The 20,502-nt window shown below is 37.3% G+C and overlaps 1 protein-coding gene across 14 annotated transcripts in view; it reads right to left on the minus strand.

Annotated features, from left to right (window-relative positions):
* The window catches only part of EYA4 (EYA transcriptional coactivator and phosphatase 4), a 273,585-nt gene that overhangs the window by 22,843 nt on the left and 230,240 nt on the right, over positions 1 to 20,502 (minus strand). For 9 of the 14 annotated variants that reach the window (XM_081296065.1, XM_081296064.1, XM_081296063.1 and 6 more), the window contains 2 exons: positions 15,170 to 15,306; positions 13,646 to 13,729 (listed from right to left, as the gene is read on the minus strand). In XM_081296065.1, the coding sequence (XP_081152191.1) occupies positions 13,646 to 13,729; positions 15,170 to 15,306 (221 nt within the window). Of the gene's footprint in view, positions 1 to 13,645; positions 13,730 to 15,169; positions 15,322 to 20,502 lie in introns of all 14 variants that reach the window. The other 5 variants (XM_081296073.1, XM_081296060.1, XM_081296067.1 and 2 more) reach the window with 1 other exon arrangement.

A 20,502-nucleotide genomic window follows, 5' to 3' on the forward strand; every position in this document is an offset into this window, starting at 1 on the left:
GGCGGAGGCCATAGAAAACTTGTAAATATTCTGCCTAGTCATGGACCCATGAACAAAATTTCTACAGAAATATCAAGAAAAAATCTAATGTAATTATAGCATGAAAACATATAATTCCATTAGTGACGCTCTTTGCTTTTGAGGAATGTTCACTGATGCAAGACAACAAAACCAAGCTCCACACTCCTCTGCTGTTTCTGATGATTTCTGCCCTAGAGATATATATTTCAGATGGGAGTTCAAAAATATCTTATTTTAAAAGGTTTTCCTTCTGGAGGCCAGGTTGGTGAGACTCATATCCTACGATTTGCCATTCTTTCCTTCTTAAGTTTTCAATAAAATGACTGAATCTCTTACATTCATTCCTCAAATTCTTAGCATTTACAGATCGGATTTATGGGGATGGGAGAAACTATGCAGTTCCTCTTTGATTGTTACTTCCATTGATTCCATGATTCTGAACTATACAACTTTCTATGCTACCCAAGCAATGATAGGAAAATCCATGAAGAATGCATTTTGTGCATCTGATAAGCATGCAAACGAATATAATTTTTTAAAAGAATGCAAGAATCCTCTAACAAGCAAGGACAGCATATGGCACGATGAAAACTGTATTTGAGCACTTCATTGGAATGCAATCCCATGGCTCTGGGAGGGCTGTTCGTTTGTTTTTCAGGCTGTGGTGATTCCACATCACACACCCTATTGCAGCCAGCACTTACTAAGCATTTTGGCAAAATACCATGTGTTAACTAGGTAAGTTTAAGTCTGAGGTCTGTCAGAGAGTGAACTAACTATTTTACTAAAGCTTACAGACAGCAAGCACGTTAAAGGGAAGTACTTCTTCAGCCACACCAAAGGCTTGATACAAATGAGCCAAGGACACTCATGCCACGCCAGGAAAACCCTACCAGTCAGAGCTGGTGGGGATCTTATTTCTAGAGAATGCCTGGTGAGGGTTTACTTTCAAATATCTCATTTTGCTCTTTTTTTCCCCCCTAGCTTTCTAAGTCACTGGGACAGTTAATTCTAAGTCAGCAGATTGCAGTGTCGCTTTTTTTTTTTTTTTCCTGAAGGACTCACAGACCTACGAATTTAAGGAGGACAACTGCATCTGGTGGGTGTAGCCTTACGTCCTGTAATGTTGGGCACCCTCTGTCTTGCCAAAGCTCTGCGGAGGACTTGCCAGCGCCTGCAGTCTTGCTGTTTTATCAGGCATCTGAGAGTGAAACATACTTCTGGATGTAACCCAAGGTTTTAAACATAGATGTTTGCTCATTTTCATTAGATGTTTATAGAATTACGGGCACCTTATGAATCAAGAGTTGCTGCTTTTTTTTTTTTTTTCTGTTTAAGTGGAGTCAGTGTTGAGTTTAGAATCTCAAATGAAGTGATAGCGAAAACTTGGACAGAGGAAAAAAAGTAGAATAAAATGGCACTAGCAGGGGTTTGGGGAAGCTCTGATGTGTATTAAACATACGTTAATAGTTCCAAAGGTTCAAAGTGTCTACACCAGAGTTTAACACGGGGCAAACTGAACTCCTGCCAATTTATCCTGTGTACTGCTTTATCAAAATATTGAAACTGTTCCCAAGACATTTAATTGAATTCGGAGAGAGAGAAAAAGAGAAAGAGAGGGAAAGAGACAGAGGAAAGGAAGAGGAAGGTGAAAAATTTGAATAGCTGTTGGTCTTTTAAATGTGTGATTCTGAGCCAGATGTCACCAGTGTAGAACCAAGCAAGGATCAAGTAGGGAACTTCTCTAAATCAAAATGCTAACGCCTATTAGCCATGTTAGCGCAGAGCATAAATTGGAGCCAGACTGTCTGTCTATGGGCCTCTGCCCTGCATTGGGCCATCAGCTGGAATTCCTCCTCTAGGGACACTCTGTAAAAATATCTCAGGAGAGGCAGCAATTATGTATTTTTAAAGAAACAGAGGGAAGACTTTTTTTTTTTTTTTTTTAAAGATTAAGCTCTTGGAACACTTCTTGCTTTGGGACACAAAGTACACTTGTAGACTTGCATGCACAGAGACAGACCATGTGCACACGCATCACAGAGGGTGGAAGACAGCCCAGCTCCATGCACCAAGGTGAAACTTACTCCTGGAGTTTTTAGAACAAATGAACTCTTTAAATATGTGGTAAAAGAGGAAATAAAATTCAGACGTGGATCAGGAGGGAAGCTTTGCCATTGAGATATTTGTCTGTGATGAATAAATAGTGGGCTTAAAATTCTTAGGGGGAATTGGAGAATGGCTTCCGGTACGTTTCTTCACTTATCATATATTCACCAAATGTCTAATATCTGTTAGACATTTCAAATTCTGAGAGACAAAAAAAGCAAAGACCCTTCCCTTGTGGGGTTTATATTGTTACAGGAGGAGACACTTGATAAATAGACAAAGACCAAGTAAACATAAGCATTTCAGGTGGCGATGAGGCTCTCTTGGCAGACGCCCATGTGTGGCGCTGGCTACTGGGAAGACAATGCAGAGAAGGTCCCTCTCAGCAGGAACAGAGGCCAGGAAAAGGTGAGGGAGATGGCCAGGCCCAGAGTGACATCGGGAAGGACACAGAGTTTGGAGGTAAGAATGCATTCTCTCCTGAGGGAGGAAGAGCACAGGGAAGGGAAGCAGGTATTTCAAGAAAGAGTGAGCCCCACCTGAGTCAGAGGCACAGCAGAGTCCCCAGAAAGAAGGCAGAATCACAACCACATGCCCTGCCCTGCAAAAGAAGCACTTTCTATGGCTAGACGGTGGTTCCTTGAACTCTGAGAGTCATTTTATGGCAACTTGGAAGTGAACAGGGAAAAAGAAAAGCAACTATAGGAGAATATGGCTCAAGAGGCCTTTCTTCTGACAGGAATATTACTGCATGTAATTGGTGGCAGAAAACATCCAGGAGGGGGGCCCCTGAGCCACAGAGGTCATTTCAAGAGCAAACCAGAGCACAAGAGAGCCACAGGAAGAATGCAGAGTATATGGCTACAGGGCAGAAGTGCAGATTTGGTGGTTACAAAGATCAGGGAATTATTTTCTGTTTATTCCTTCTCCCAACCTCAGAAAAGGAGGAGGTTTGTGTAGAATTGAAGACCTGAAGGGACAGTAGGCATGACATTGTCAGCCACGAGAGTTCATGATGCCAGCACCCACTGGAGATGTTCGGCCACAGGCAGCTGCTGAAGGGCAGGTAAAGTCCAGAATTTGGCAAGATGACTCTGGCAGAGAAACAAAGGGGTAAGGATAGAGAGTTCTTATGCAAATGAGGGGTTACAGTGATACACAAGGACTGCATGCGGGGAGACAGGTCAAAGGCAAAGCTTCTACACATGACCACCTGTGAGAAACACAGGTGAGGTTTTAGAACTCCTGCTGCCCAGGCCACACCTGAATGTCTGAGGGCAAGGACCTGCATATCAGTCATTTTAATTAGAAATTCCTCTGTACACATAGGACAAAATCAGCAGGGGACCTTTGTGGGACCCTCTGGGGTTCACAGAGCAGCAAAAATAACGGGCACTCATCACGAAGGCAGACTCACAATCACATGCCCTGCCCCCCCCCAGCACCTGAATCTAAATATATAGCTTAACAAGATTGCCAGGTGATTCATGTTGACATATTTAAGAAGGCCAGGTCTTACAGTTCTCATGGCAAAGGTCTAGGACAGGTAAGGAAGACCAGTGCTGGCATGACCTCTGGCTTCCCAGAAGTTCAGGGTCTCCATGCCTTCAAAGGACTGTAGGACTTGAGTGTCATCAGTGAGTAGAACAGTGGCTTAGTGTGATATCTTGGGGACTAAACTTCTCCAGAGTGAAGTTATGAACTGAGTGCATTTGCCCACCTTCATCTCCAAAATGGCTACCTGTGGACTTCCGGAATCAAATGACACTTCTGTCACCTTCTTAGTCACGTTGACAATTACCTACTAGGGATCTGGAAGAGGTTAAACACAAGCTAATTTTGCTCTGGATTAAGAGGATTTGTTCACAGCCCAAGTGTCCGATGTGAGCAACCCACGGGCAACTGAACGATAGTTATTACTAAGCAGTCAGAAGCCAGGAAAGGGTCAACACCCAATTTACCTACCACCACCAGCTTCTGAGATTCCAGTCAGATGAAAATGCAATGAATAAAACTCGTGAAAATTATTAAAATGATACTGGAATAAATATACTTCAAGGGGAATCACAGCAATAATACCTAGCCATTAGCATAGCACAGTACTCAGAATGAAAGGAAAGGTTGGTTGGGGAGACAGACCATGGAGGAAGAGCTAGGAAACACAGGGCTGAGATAAGAAGGCAAGGGCAGAGATGGTAGAAATATACCCAGCCCAGGAAGCCTCGGGACACAGGAAGAATACTGGTTGGTAAGTTGGAAGAAAGACATGAAAGGCTGGGTGAGACATTAATTAGGAAAGAAGGATGGATGATAATTTAAGGAAACCTTGGAGAAGTTAATGATCCCCCCATCTCCCCAAGATGTGAGACTGAATGATCATAAACAGAGATAAAAGGTCTTGAAAACTTCAGAAGATCCTTTTTTGAAGGTTCTTCTAGAAATTTGGGCTTTTAAGAGACTAATGACCACTCTCTAGTATATTAGTTTCAAGTTAAAAAACTTGAAGACCCTTTCACGATCTTCCCCATGCTTGTTGGACACAGCAATAGCTTGATAAGGGTGGGCTTAAATAAAAGTAAGATATCTGGCTTTAATAATGCTATCAGTTAGTGCCATTCAATCCAACAGATCAAACCCGTTCTCAAAAATATATACTCAACATAAAGCTCTGAAAGAGTCTCTCAAACTCCTTCAGACAGAATTGTAGAAATGTCACTGTCCTTGATCTGACTTTAATATGTGTATGAACCGTATTTACACATACCCTATACACATACAACATGCATATACTATCAATCTCCTTGAAAAGCCAAGAAATATACTATTGAAGTTTTGAGACTTGAAAATTCCATATTCATTCATTTTATATATACTTTATATATATTCAAAACTACACGGTAGCCACTTTTGTTACAAATAGTGTGACTTTTCCATAGCACTGAGCTGGGTACCTCACATCAAAGGTTAAAATAACTGATACAAATAGAAGAAGCAAATTTCCTTAGAAAACAAACAACTGCCAAAATTTCAGGTTTACTTGGAACTAAACAAAACAAGTTAACACTTATTGAATGTTTATTCTGTGGTAGGTGAAGTGCTGAGTTTTAACATAGTGACTCATTCAACCCTCATAATTAAATAATTACTTTTACTGTTCTGTTCATTTTATACAAAAGATCATGGAAACTTATAAAGGCTACCCAAAGTTACACAGGTAGTAGGAGGCAGAGCTAGAACTTGAACCTAACTCTATTCTCCTCCAAAGCTAAACCTTCCAATTATTATGCCTGGAAGGGGTCGTGGGTATGGCATTAACTCTGCTATAAGACACTTGGTTAATTCTCATGGCTCCCTAATAATTCCCACAAGTCATAATTATTTTCATGACAATTCTGTTATTTAGATATGTGAGTATGTATAGGTTATTTAATACAAAAGTAATCAATTGATTTACCCAGATGAACATATCACTTCCTGAGTTCTGCCCTTATATAAGATGTAGTTTGAAATGAGCAAATAGTTAGAGGAACTTGAACTTTTATTACATATCATAAGGCAGCTGTCCACTTTTCCTTCAGTCTTTTCTCTTACCTGGGTTGTTTCCCTTGTCTCCTTACTATGGAATAACTTCAAAAAAAATCATAGCTTCAGAGCACATGATACATTAATGCTCCAAAATAAACCGAATCCCTAAAGCACAATTAATTCAGCTTTCCCCTTCCATGAAAAAAAAAGAATCACTGCAACTTAGGTAAAATAATGTATAATTAATCAGGGAATAGGGGTAATCTTCACAAACTCTAACAGATGATGGATGACTCCTGGTCTACATCCTGTCAAATTTACAAACTCCTATTTTAGATTTTTTCAGTAATGAGAACTGTACGTGCCAACTGGTGCTCAGCTGCAGAACCCATTACCAGCCTCCCAAGCAGCAGAGCTCAAATGCTCATGTCCTTCATTTGCCATTTTAGTGCACATCCAGGAATAGTTCTGCCCGGAAGAGGGAGTGTTGACAACCGACAGAGTTTAAAAGTGATAACATATTAGAAAGATCCTTGGACAAGTCATATTATTTCCAAAACTATTTTTTTAAGTTAATACACAAAAGTCAGTTATTACAAGATGATTTATGAGTACAATGGCATTCCTAAATGATTTTGTTCCCTGAGTTTTATTTTTATAGGGGGAGAAAAAAATGAGACCAAAAGGGTATAGAGATTAAGACTATGTCAAAGAGAGGGGAGTACCAACTGGCTGTGCCACTTAAAAATTGTGTAACAAAGTATCAATGACATAGGGTGGTGGTGAAAGCCAGGGAGATAATGCATTTAACAGGATACTTGGTGAAGTGCCCCATACGCTGAGAGGTCAAAAATGGTACTTATTATTACCCACTATTGAAAAGTGGGGGAGAGAAAGAGAGACAGCCAGGTAGGTGGGTAGGTGTTTTAATTTCAGGCCAGGGTTTTACATGGTTGGTGTGTACATCCTCAAGTCCTCTGTCCCCATATTTTAGCCCATTGCAGTACCCTTTTGTGCACAGTGAGAGTAAAAACTGACCTCCAGCCTGTCTGAAAACATCTGCCTTGAGTCATTTCTCATTTGGGGAAAGAATTTGTATTCTTACTTAAGTTTCTCTGACAGGGAGGTAGATGATGGTTTTCATAGCCAAGAATCACTTTTATATATTTACATTATTTCACTTAATCTACACAGGAACTCCAGAGAGGGAACGGACTACAAACATATTCAGATGAAATGGGTTCAGAGGTCAAGTGGCTTCACTTGGGCACATCCAGGAACGTCTTCTGACATCTAGCTCAGTGTTCCTTTAGCAGACAGCCCAGGCTCTGGAAACCCTTTGCAGTGATTGAGAATAGTCGGGGAGGGAATTGGCTGTGTGGGAGAAATGAGATCTCTCTAGTCCTCCACCTGTTCCTTTCACCTAGAGCTGCTCTGCCCTTAGGTGTGTTTTGTATAAAAATGCTCTGTTTGGTACATTAAGTGTATAAAGTGTTCTCTGGGTTAATATTCAGAATATATAAAGAACTCAAAAAAACTTAACAAAAAAACCCTAATTAACTAATTAATGGGAAAATTAATTAAGCAGACACTTCTTAAAAGAAGAAATACAAATGACCAATAAATATTTGAAAAGAATGTTCAGCATCACTAGGACCTAGGGAAATGCAAATCAAAACTAGAGACTTCATCTCACACCAGTCAGACATAGCAATCATCAAGAATGCAAACAATAGTAAATGCTAAAGAGGATGTGGAGAAAAAAGGAACACTTTTACACTGTTGGTTGAATTGTATATTAGTGCAACCACCATGGAAATCATTATGGAGGTTCCTCAAAAGGCTAGGCATGGAAACTCCATTATGATCCAGCTATACCACTCCTTGCTATTTACCCTGAAGAATTAAAGTCATTATACTACAGCAATACATACATATCCATGTTTATATTAGCACAATTCAGCAGCCAAAATATGGAACCAGCCTAGGTATCAATCAACATATGAATAGATAAAGAAAATGTGATATATATATATATATATATATATATATATATATCAAAGAGTTTTATTCAGCCACAAAAGATGAAATTATGTCTTTTACAGGAAAATGGATGGAGCTTGAAACCATTATGTTAAGCGATATAAACAAACTCAGAAGGTCAAGTGTAGTATATTTTCTCTCATATGTGGAAGCTAGAGAGGAAAAAGGAAAAGAAAGGTAGGGGTGATTACATGAAAAACAAAGGATGATCAGTAGAATAGAGAAGGGGACTAGGTGGTGGGAAGTGGTGAGAAAGGGGGAAGTGCTGGGAGGGATATTGGCCAAATTACATTGCTATATTGTGTGCATGTACTAACACATAACAACAAATCCCACCATTATTACAACTATGATGAGTCAATAAAAAATGTGGAGGGACATTCATTAACTAATTTTAAACAGAAAGAATGCTCTGACTAAAAAATGTGAAATATCACAGTCACATAGCAAAATGTTACATTCTAAACATCACATAGTAGAAATAAAATGGAGCTAAGAAATGGAAAGGACTGGGGATGCATAATAATTTCAAGCATAGACAGTTTTAAATAGTATAAATATTCCAGAAATAATGGCCCTGGTCACTTTCATCATGAGCAGTGAAGAGTCCTGAATTGTCAACTAATCAACCAAATTGACCTAATTTCCGTCAGTCCTCAAAGCCTTTACTGAATACATTAGGGAACCAATGGATTAAACCTGATTAGAGAGGATTCTTTAAAACTCTCAGGACTTTTGAGATGATAATTTCTATTGAACAGCCATAAAATTTAAGCATCTCTAAAATTAATTTTACCATGGACTTTCCTCCAGACTACTAATTAACCTTACCCAGAACTACTTTCCTCAAGGTAAAAGTTTGGAAAATATTCTAGTAGTTCTCAAAAAGTGGTTTAGGATCACCAGTTCTCTGGAAATTTGCTCCAAATACAGTATCTCAGACTTACTGAATTGAACCCTAGGGGCACAACTCAACCTATCGTGTTTAACAAGCCCTGCAGGTTACTGCGACTCAAACTGAGGGCTGAGAAGTACCATTTCACCCCAAGCCACCACCATATCTTACACACTGTAGCTCCTATATGGTCAATGTGTGTCCACCCTTGTTCCTTTAAATGCCATTCTCACCTGGCAGATGATTATAAACCATCAAGTTCCAACTCTGCCTAAAACCCTCCAGTGACTTTTAATTACAACTAATGAAACTCCCAAATGCCTTACCACAGAGGACAATACCTACCTGCCCCTGTCCTTGTCCATCTCTCTACTTGCTTGTATGGGTCTCCCACTTGTTTATACTTTCTAGCCTCACTGGACTTTGTATTCATGGAACACTGTCTTGGGGTCCTCTGTGTCCCCACTGGGAGGCTCTTGTCTGCCTGGCTCCTTGTAATTCAGCTCTCAGCACCAACGTTGCCCCTCTAGTCACACACCCAGGTCACTCTTTATATGACCCAGATTTATTGTCTTCACAGCAGTTGTCACTACCTGAAATGATTTTATTTGTAAGCCCCAGGAGTGCAGGAAGCACATTTGTGTTAATAATTGTTTGCTAAAGGATACAATCTATCCAGGAGCTTTAGTTTCTACTTTACCATTTTCACTTGCCAAAGCCACTCAATGTCCTCTCTGTTCCCTCTGCAATAAGCCCTGAGCTGCATGTGGTCCAAGTTTCACAAGATGACCTGATTTAACATCTCTTCCTAAGCTACATCTCAATAGGCCAAGTTAATAACATCTTATTGGCTAAAAGGCAATATCCATTCCCTCATCAACATTCAGGGAGATGTCAATAATGACTTTTAGAAAAATGTAAATAATAATTCAACAAATTAGGCAACCTAAATTGCTTTTCATGGAATTCAATAGGCCATCTTCAATTTTGATTAGGAAAAACAGCTTTAAAATTTTTTTTAATTTTAATTTTCTTAGGTTGCTTTGAGTAAAAACATTGTTCAATATGGTCAACCAGGGGCAGGTCCCAAGAACACAGACTTGTCAAGAGACTGACCTGGTTTCCAGCATGTGTGCCAGCATTTGTTATTCTGCTACCTTGATCAAGTTACTTAAGCCCTCATTATCCCAGTTTCCTCGTCCATAAAACATGTGTTCACAAAATAAATAAATAAACAAATACATAAATAAATAAAAAACAGCAAAGTAACTGTGAGAATTAAATGGGATGATGATGTTTCTGAAAGTAACAAACAGCAGCTACAACATTCTTGAGTGCTAATTCATAACCAACATTCTGCTAAACCCTTTAAACATGCTAGCTAGCTCTTTAATTCTCATTTTCCAGTAATGATGTTATTCCCATTTTATAGACATTAAGACTCGGGGATTAATCAACTGGCCAGAGTCAGAAAACTGTAAACATCAAAACTAAATTTTCCAATTTAGTTCATCCAACTCAAAAGCCCTGGCCCTTAATTACCACCATTGCCTCTGAAATGCCAGAGGCCAACACACATGGTGAACGTGAAGTTCTCTTCTAATAGGGCACTATTAGAAGAGCACTATTGCTATCTGCTACACTCTATTTCATACAACATGTCTTTAGCTTTACCTCTTAATGGGAAAGAATCTCAGAGTCTGAGCAAAGGTAATTAAAATTAGTACAATTAAAAGAAGAACTCACATACCATCTGCATGGTATGTTGCTATTTTTACTGATTCTGGGAAATGCTCTTTATATATTGCATTCCTGGTGGATAAATTGTCTATGCCACATGGTGTGTTATAGCGGGAAGAACATAGCTTTTCTCTGGAGTCAAGAAGTCCAGGGTCCTAGGACTCATCTGTGTCACTGGCTGGCTGTGCAGCCATGTGCCCATTTAGTGACCTTTCTGAGTATGTTTCCTATCTACAGAGAGGGAGAACAACCTAGCCCTTGCCACTGTGTGACACCCACTGTGTGGAACGTCACCAGCAGTAAATAGTGGTTAGCTCCATTCTTCCCCCTCACCTTGCTCTGCTCTTTAGGTATTACTGCTGGTTTGTCTTTTCTTTTCTTTTCTTTTTTTTTTTTTTAAACTTCTGGAAGCATGGAGAATGTTCCTATTTTGGATTTGAATAAATTTTCTAGACAACACTTTGAAATAATGAAACATGGGCATGTGGATTGCATAGCCAGGTGGTCATCCAGGGAGGGGACAGGTTAATGTAAGTGATGTACCACTACTGGGAGAAGTCTGAGAACTTTGCTTTTGGAATTGTTCCGAAAGCCAGTTTATGAGTCAGCTGGGAAAAGCAGCTTCACCGCTCTATAGCAAAAAAAAATAAAGCAAACATATATAATGACGTTTTTACCATGCTCTGTATTCATTGTGTTGAGTCCAAATGATATTATTTTTGTAGATAAAAATTCCCCCCAAAGAAAGGAGATTTGATGTAAGAAAATATGTTCAAATTTTAAAGGTTATTAAAAAATATGATCTCCATCCCTGACTTGGCATAAGGGGAACAACATGGACATCTAGGTATAGCCCCAAATGGTGACTATTTTGAGAAGACCTTTATTTAGAGCATGTATTCAAGGTAGATTATTTATTTTAAACACTTGTCTTAATATGAAACTTAGCTGTACAAAAATATTGCAACGAATTCAATAAGTCTTACTGGCTATTTCCTATAAGCCAATGCTATTTCAGAAGAAATCCTTGAGATTATTTTTCTGAAAACATTTTAAATTGTATACTCCATAAGTAATAGTATTTGGAGTGTGTGTACCCCAAATTTGTATAATTTACTTACACATTATATTCATATATTGTAATGATACTCATGTGTAGTGCTATGGTTTAGATAAGTGCTCCTCAAAGGCCTACAAGTTAAAGCTTGGTCGCCAGACAGCCTGTGACACTGTTGAGAGGTGGTGGTGGAACCTCTAGGAGGTGGTGCCCAGTGGGAAAAAGTTAGGCTATTGGGGACATGCCCTCAAAAGTGATATTGGGACCTTCACCCCTTTTTTTCTTCTCTCTTTGCTTCCCAACTGCCACGAGATGAGCAGCTTGCTCTACCACATGCTTACTCCCTGCCCTGATGTGTTGCTTCACCACAGGTCAAAGGCAATGAAGCCAAGTGACCATGGACTGAAACCTCTGAAACTGAGAACTAAAATAAACCTTTCCTCTTCTTACAACTTGATCATCTCAGGAATTTTTGTCACAGTAATGGAAAAATGGCTAATACACATGGGTATTCCATAGACTGAATCTTTGTGACCTCCCCAAATTTGTGTGTTGAAATCTTAACTTCCACTGTGCTGATATCGGGAGGATGAGCCTTTGGGAAATAATTGGGTTACGAAGGTAGACACCTCATGAATGAGACAGATGTCCTTATAAAAAGACAAAAGTCCTTGCTTTTTATTTCTCTGCTCTCCACCATATCAGGTTACAGAGCAAGAAGATAGCCATTGTGAAGCCAGGAAGCAGGCCCCCACCAGAATCAAATCTGCTGACACCTTGATCTTGGCCTTCTCAGCCTCCAAAACTGTGAGAAATTATTGTTTTCTGTTTAAGCCACCCAATCTGTGGGCGATTTGTTATACTAGTTAGAGCTAAGAAAATGCATTTGTGAAGTATGTCCATTATGAAACAGGTAATAAAAATAAATATGAGATACAAATAGGTGTGTGGATATTCATTCTAGTATTCTCTTTACTTATCCAAGTTGACAGTCTTGTGTATCTAATGCACATGCATTCATCTTACTTTAGAGATGAATGCTTTAGATGACAATTGTGACAAGGGCCTAAAAGTTCATTTAGAAATGGTTGTTACTTTTTGTATCTGTTTAGAAACATCCATTACCTACACCCAAAACATGGTAATATAGATTCGCCCAAAGCACAATTGAGGAAGAAGTTTCAATGAAATTGATCACTGTTTGTCTAGAAGACAATTCTTAACATAACTGCTAAAAAACACATGTTGAGCTGGCCTGAGACACTCATTATCAACTAGTGTGTTGCTAAAAAGAGTAAGATGCTTGTGTAGGTGTGATGTGTAAAGGAACCAAGTTCTATCTAACTTTAAGTACAGTAGTCAAAAGCAGACCAGCTTGTTCTCAATCCATTCTGGTTAGATCATGAATCCTAAATTGTAAAGGTCTTCAACAGTAATGGCCTAAAAATTTGTTTCCAGTTGATAGGCCTCTTGCTGCTGCGTCAGTCTTGGGAACAGCACTCACACAGTGAATAACACTACGTTATAAGAAGCTGTCTAGGAAAACAACAGCAGGGGAGAAAGGCAGGGAAGCAAAGAGATCCTCTGTCTGTCGCTGACTATGAGTAACCTGAGGGGGTGTTATCTCTCAGGTTCAGGTGCATATTCAAGGTACAGAAACATTCTTTCATTCATCAATCCAAAAACTGTCAGACAAAAAAATAAGGACTGCTTGTTTCAAAATAGCATCCTATAGTAACAGGTACAACAAATTTGTTCAATTTCTTCAAGTTATCTTAGTAGGGAATAAGACATGGTTTTCAAACGTTTAAAAGTCTATTTTGATTCCTGATTTTTCAAATAGTTGTGTAAGAGTAAGAAACTTGGTTTTGTTGTAAAAAGCTGAAAGTCATTATGAAGAACGAAGAGGGCATCCAATTTCTCATTAGCTTCATGAAATGTGTCAGTTCATGTTAAAGTCCTGTAAGCCACTGGAAATAGATAACTAAGGGAAGATCTGACAGCTTGCAATAAAAGCACTTAACAGTACTTTTAAGTGACCTTTGATTTTTGAATAAAATAAGTTCTAACAAGTACAGTAGAGCTAAGAACAAGTACTAGTTAAGAACAAGTACTAGTTAGAGCTAAGAAAATACATTTGTGAAATATGTTCATTATGAAACAGGTAATAAAAATAAATATGAGATACAAATAGGTGTATGGATATTCATTCTAGCATTTTCTTTTAACAAGTACAGTAGTTCTTGATTCCTTACCTTGCCGTACTTCTGTGCGTAAGACCCTGTGAGCAGTGAATGAAAAACAATTATGGTTTCATCCAAATCCCAGACAAACACACGCTGAGGGGAAAAAAAATCAATATCAAAAAATCACAAAGTTTAAAGGAAACAGAAACCTCTACATAAGTAGAAAACATCTCCCTACATTGTCAGGTATAATCTTGATATTGTTTTACAGAAAATTTTTTATTCCATTATTATTTTTCATTTGAAAACTCTAACTCCTGTAAATCCAGAAAAACATGAGTAATATAAGTGATAATAAGCTTAATATCTGATGATCTAAACTGCATAAATTCATTCAAACTCTTCCACTGGTAATTAATACCAAAAAAAAAAAGACACATTCAGACTTTATAATAGAAGTGTCCTTAACTTCTATATATACTTTGAAGTTTTAGACCTCATGGATTCGTGGAATTTTGCAATTTACATATAAAGAATTGGGTTTTAAAAATATTTAAAATAATCTGTGAGTAACCTCTAAACAGAAAATGCAAAGTGTAGACTGTTGAGTTAGATTAGGTCAATGAATATGTTGTCTAACCTGCAGAGTTTGAAAAGGTTTGAAATTATTTATCACCATTTCAGAATTAAGAGATTTCATCAAGCTTCAGAGTTTTGACTGTAACAGAGAAACTTGAGATTAGGGCCAGGCTGGCTGATACTCCCACACTGCAGAAATGGCAGGTCCCCTGCAACGAACCAATGCTCTCCTCTTCCAGGGTCTGCTGGGCTCCCCAGTCTCATCACTAATATTACCTTCTAGGTTCTTGAAGGCATTTAAATTTGCTGCTATTGTTCAGGTAAAAGAATCATCTTTTATGTGGAGGTATAGTAAATCCGGAAATTAAATTTTTTCTCAATTGAAGTAGGAGTTTGTATAAGAAGTAACATTACGAATAATAGTAGTTTTTCTTGATGTCTTTTAATAAAAAAAACAACCTGCTTAGCATACATGAATCTCAAAAGGGCTCTTAAATGAGAAAATTACATAGTTTAAATTTTCTCAGCTATGACAATTTAAACCCATAAGTCAAATGAATGACATTTTCCTATTTTGGGATGATCTTTCTTTTCCAAACAGGTTATTTTATGTTTTAAAATATTTTAACCCATATGTATAAGTCTTTCATTACTTTAATCCTACCAAACATAATGTTCTTAGGAAATGGTCCCACAAAATGGCTTTATTTTTAAAAATTTCTGTTTGTTTTTGCCAATTTGAATAGAAAGATGTGATTATCTCAGGCCTTAGAATTTGTAAAGTACTATTACTTTTGAGTTGTTATTGCTTTTCATTTTACTATTATAATGGTCATTCAATATGAAATTTCAGAACTTAGAGTTGTAAAATGCCTGTGACAAAGCAGATCTACTCAGTTCATGATATGTCTTTTTTACTTTAATTCTGAAATTTAATGGAAGAGTAAGCTAGAGAATCCATCAATCACTAAAATAGAGCAACAGACTGCACTCTTGAAGAATCAGCAGGCATACCTCCAGGTCACTGTCGGGAGGTGGGGAAGGGTTGTTTTTCCTGCCTCTGCCTCTGGACTTAGACCCAGAACTCCTGCATGTTCGGTCATCAAGATCTTTGATAGGTGTGGAGGGGCTTTGCACAGTATCAAACTCTCCTGCAAAAACATAACCTGTATCAAGAAGAGCACTTCATATTTAGACCAGGTATGGGCCTCCAGTATTAATTATCTTAACAAATTTCTGTATAATAGAAATCTTGTGACAAAAAGAAAAAGAAAAGAATTATTATAATCCCAAACCCAAAAATTCTAATTGAGTCAAAGTTTTTACAGGTCATACAGATCCCTTCTGTTTTAATTTATATGATCTATTAAACCCAAATACTTTTTATACATCACATCTTCAACTTTCTCTCTGTGCCTTCACCTACATATTTATCTATATTTAGCTCTATCCTCATATTCTTTTTCTTTTTTAATATTTTTTAGTTGTAGTTGGACACAATACCTTTATTTTATTTATTTATTTATTTATTTATTTATTTATTTATTTATTTATTTATTTATTTATATGTGGTGCTGAGGATTGAACCCAGCACCTTGCATGTACGAGGCAAGCACTCTATCACTGAGCCACAACCCCAGCCCTCTATCCTCATGTTCTTTTTGGTCACAGTACAGAGGATGCCTTCTAGATCAATCCTATCCAAAGGGGACTCCCTAGCTCCACCTCTTAGGGAATCATGCCTGGTTAATCAAAAACCCTTTTTCATCTTTCCTTCAAGCTTCTCTGTGGTCCACTGACAAATTTAGAAGTCCTTTCTCTTGACCTTGCATTTCCATCTTGATACTCTCTGCTATCTTCTCATTTAAATGAAACTTCTTAGAAGAATAATATACCAGCTCCATGAAATAGAAATAAATGCAAGCCACAGATATGACTGCACACATAATTTTATATTTGTTATGATCTAAATATGAGGTATCCCACAAAAGCTCATGAATGATACAATGCAAGAAAGTTTAGAGGTGAAATGATTGTGTTATGAGAGTTTAAACCCAATTAGGGATTGAGTGTCATGATAGGGATTAACTGGATGCTAACTGTAGGCAGGAAGCGTGTGGCTGAAGGAGGTGGGACCCTGGAGGCTGTCTTTGTGGAATCTGTATCTGTCCTTGTTGAGCAGAGCTCTCTCTTTGCTTCCTGGTGTCCTGTTCTGAGCTACTTTCCTGTGCCACACACTTCTGTACGATGTTCTGTCTCACCTCAAGCCACAAAGAATGGAGTTGGCTAACTATAGACCAAGTCCTCTGAAACTATAAGCTGCAAAATAAACAATAAATAATTGTTCTGGTTATGTCTTTTTGTCACAGCAGTGAAAAAGCTGACTAAAAACATTTTCTAGCAGCCACATTAAAAAAATAAAAAGAGGGCTGGGGATGTGGCTCAAGCAGTAGTGCGCTCATCTGGCATGCGTGCGGCCCGGGTTCGATCCTCAGCACCACATACAAAACAAAGATGTTGTGTCCCCGATAACTAAAAAATAAATATTAAAAAAATTATCTCTCTCTCTCTCTCTCTCTCTCTCTCTCTCTCTCTCCCTCTCTTACTCTCTCTTTTAAAAAAGTAAAAAGATATAAAATTGACTCACATTATTAACTCAGAATATGCAAAATATCATTTCAGCATGTAATCAATATAAAAAATGATCAATGACATGTTTTCCATTCTCATTTTCATACTGAATCTTTAAAATCTTGTACATATTTTATACGTATAGTATATCTTAAACTATGGTAAGCCACATTCTAAGTGTTCAATAGCCATGAGTGGCCAGTGGCTAAAGTATCAGACAACACATTGTTTCCACTCCATGTATCTGATTTATCAAAAGCTAGCTTCAGTTCACCTAAACCCTAAACACCAGCCCTTCTCTGTCTAGGAGATATGGACTGCCATCCTGCCATTCCTTATAAGCTGGTATTGAAGAGATCCATTTTTATGATTATCATCCTTTTCACTCCATAGTCTGGGTGACTTTACCCTCTTATGTATTAATGAACCTGTATTGAATCACCTGTGATCAAGTTTATACCTCTATCCAGCCATATCCTAAGGTTCAGACTTCTTATCTAGCTGGTGTCTGTATCTCTCACAAATACCTAAAATTCTGACATATCTAAAGCTAGTGACAATATATCTTAGCAGGTGGAGGGTACCTCATGAACAGTGAAAAACTGTTAGAGGTTCTTAAGATAAACTGAGGCCACCATGAGAAAGGAGCCAGTCTTAATCTATAACTTCAAGAATTTCAATCTCTCTGAATCTGTTTCATTGTACATTAAAGTACCGATAATAGTAGCTACTTTTTTGCACTACTGAGGGAAAATCAGATTTATGTTTAATTTGATTTAAATCATATGTATAAAATAAAACTTTCTAGGAGAATCAGATTGCAAATTACATTAAGTTTAAATTGCACATTTTTAAACATAAAGATGTTATGGCTATCATGCTTTATCATTAAATTAAAGTAAAAGAATTCTCAAGGCAGCCAAGCAGAAATTAATCTAAATAAATAAATCTGAACAAACCAGGCATACTTATATACATTATTTTTTTTTCTTTCCTTTTTATCAGTACTGGTACCAAACCCAGGGCATCCTAGGCAAATGTGCTATCACTGGGCTACATACATCCCAGTCACCAATCCCTTCGGCACTATTATTTTTTCTGAGAAACAGCAGTTTTTACATAGCCAGTATCTTATTTCTTTTGATTATAACATTTTCTAGGGAAATATTGTGCATGTCAGGACAGGATCAAAAAATATGTTTACACAAAAAAATATGTTTACAAATATTATTTGGTTTTAAAATATTGTAAGTTCATGGTATATGTTTCTCTGTTAAAGTTTTTTAGTTGTAGGGTTAAATATAGCCCTATTTTGTAGTAAATTATGTTTCAGCTTACTTTTGCATGTGTTAAATGAGGCTTCAGTTATTTGAAAACACATCAACTTTTAATAAAATTACATAAAATATTTTAAATTATTTTTTAACCTTTCCTAAGGTTACTATATTCCACAAATTGAATGTTCTCATTTAAATAAAATGATGAGGCAAATTGATATTCTCTTCTTAAGTAAGCTTTTAAAATTTTTTGGATAATAGTCCATAAAACCTGTCTTGATATTCATGATAAATCAATTTCTAAGTGTTATATACCATAGGCAGCTTTGTTCTTCCCACAGTACAAGAGCTAAAAGAACAGAAACTTACAAAATCTCAATTATTGCCATCAGTTATGGGAAGTCAATTGTAGAGTGGGTCAATAAAGAAGAAATTTAGCAGGAACAACAGGGCTATTTGAATCTGGGATTCAGTAACTGCCACAGTTGTGAAGGGAAAAGATGTGGTCATAAGAAGTATCTTGAGTTTTCATATGCAGAAGAATTCATTCCCATTTATACTTTGCAAGTTACTAAAGGGTCTTAAAAATGCTCTAAGAATATGAAAAAAATGTGGACAGAAATGTTTTGATGGGAATAAAGTACAGCTTTAAAAGCAAACCATGAAAAATAGTTCTAAATTTATTAAACACTTAGAAAGTGTCATGCATTCTTTTTTTTTAAAGAAATTTTCATTGCTAATAATGTCTTTGACTTTATCCATATAAGACCTAGAACAACTCTTTTTTCTTTCCTTCATGTGGCTAGAACTTCATCAAGTACATATATTAAATTTTATCCCTCCTATTGAGGGACATTTGGGTTAGTGTCAGTGTTAGGCTATTATGAAGAAAGCTGTCATTTGCACTCTTGTACATGCTTTTGTGGATATAAGCACTCATTCTTCTTGAGTATCTATACCTCACAGGGTGATTACTGGGTTAGAGGATAAGCATATGTGCATCTTTAGTAAACAGCAACCTTTTTCCAAAGTGAGGGTATTAACTTGCTCTCCTACCAACAACAAGAGTTCCAGTTGCTTCACATCCATGACAATACTTGATATGGTTAGTCTTCTTTAGTTTAGTCATTGTGAATGCATGGTAGTATTGCACTGTCAGTTTAATTAGCATTTTCTTGATGTGTAATGATGGAGAACATTTTTGCTATATGTTTCTTGTCCATTTTATATTTTCTTTTGATAATTGTTAAAGCTCTTGCCCATTTTAAAAAATGGGTTGTTCTTGCTTTTCTTATTGATTTGTCAGAGCTTTTCATTGTAGTGTGTATGTATGCACATGATTTAAACTCACTCCAACAAAGTGAATTAAGTCCTTCATTGTTGTCATTTAGGGATAGACTGGAGACATGTGAAATTTAATTAAATTACCAAAATTAATTAGCTTGTATTTTACAATGTTGATGTGACTTCAGAACTTCTGCTTCAATCATGAGGCTTCCCCCAAATTGCCATATATTTTCCAGGTTACAAAAAGGTCAAATCTATGCCTGCTTCTACAGATCAAGAAATAATCTAACAATTGATCAGAATGAGCAAAAATATTGGAAAGCATACATCTGGTAAGTGGTTAGTATTCAAAACATATAAGGAATATAAGGAACTCAAACAACTCAGTAGTAAGAGAACAAATAACCTCATTAAAACATGGGCAAAGGATCTCAGTCGATATGTCTTAAAAGAAAACCTGCAGATGGGCAACAGGAAGATGAAAAAATGTTCAACAATAATGACAGAAATTCAAATAAATTACAATGAGATATCACCTGTTAGGATGTCTATTATCAAAAAGATAATAAGTGTTGGAGAGGATGTAGAGAAAAGGGAACACTTGCAACTGTTGAATGTAGTGAAGACCCCCATTATGGAAAAGAGCATGGAAGGTCCTCAAAGAGTTAAACGTAGAATTACCAAATGATTCGGCAATCCCATCCCTGGGTGTACATCCAAAGGAAGTGAAATCACTATGTAAAGGAGATACCTGCATTCCCATGGTCACTGAAGCACTGTTGAGAATAGCTAAGATATGCTATCAACCCAAGGTTCCTTCAAAAGGTGAAGGAAAAAAGAAAATGTGGTCCATTTACACTGCAGAGTATTATTCAACCTTAAAAGAGAAAGAAACTCTGTTGCTTGCAACAATATGGAGGTTATTATGTTAAGCAAAATAAATCAGGCACAGAAAGATAAATATTGCATGACCTCACTCACATGTAGAGTGCAAAAGTTTAGTCTCAGAAATGGAATAGAATGGTGGTTACCATGTGCTGTGAGGCTGGGGCCAGGGATTGGGAAGATGTCAGTTAAAGTATACAAAATTTCAGTTAACTTGGAAGGACAAGTTGAAGAGATGGTATCGTACAACACAGTGACCATGTTGAC

The sequence above is a fragment of the Spermophilus citellus genome (genome assembly GCF_964194105.1).
Source record: "Spermophilus citellus genome assembly, chromosome: 5".
Classification (NCBI taxonomy): domain Eukaryota; kingdom Metazoa; phylum Chordata; class Mammalia; order Rodentia; family Sciuridae; genus Spermophilus; species Spermophilus citellus.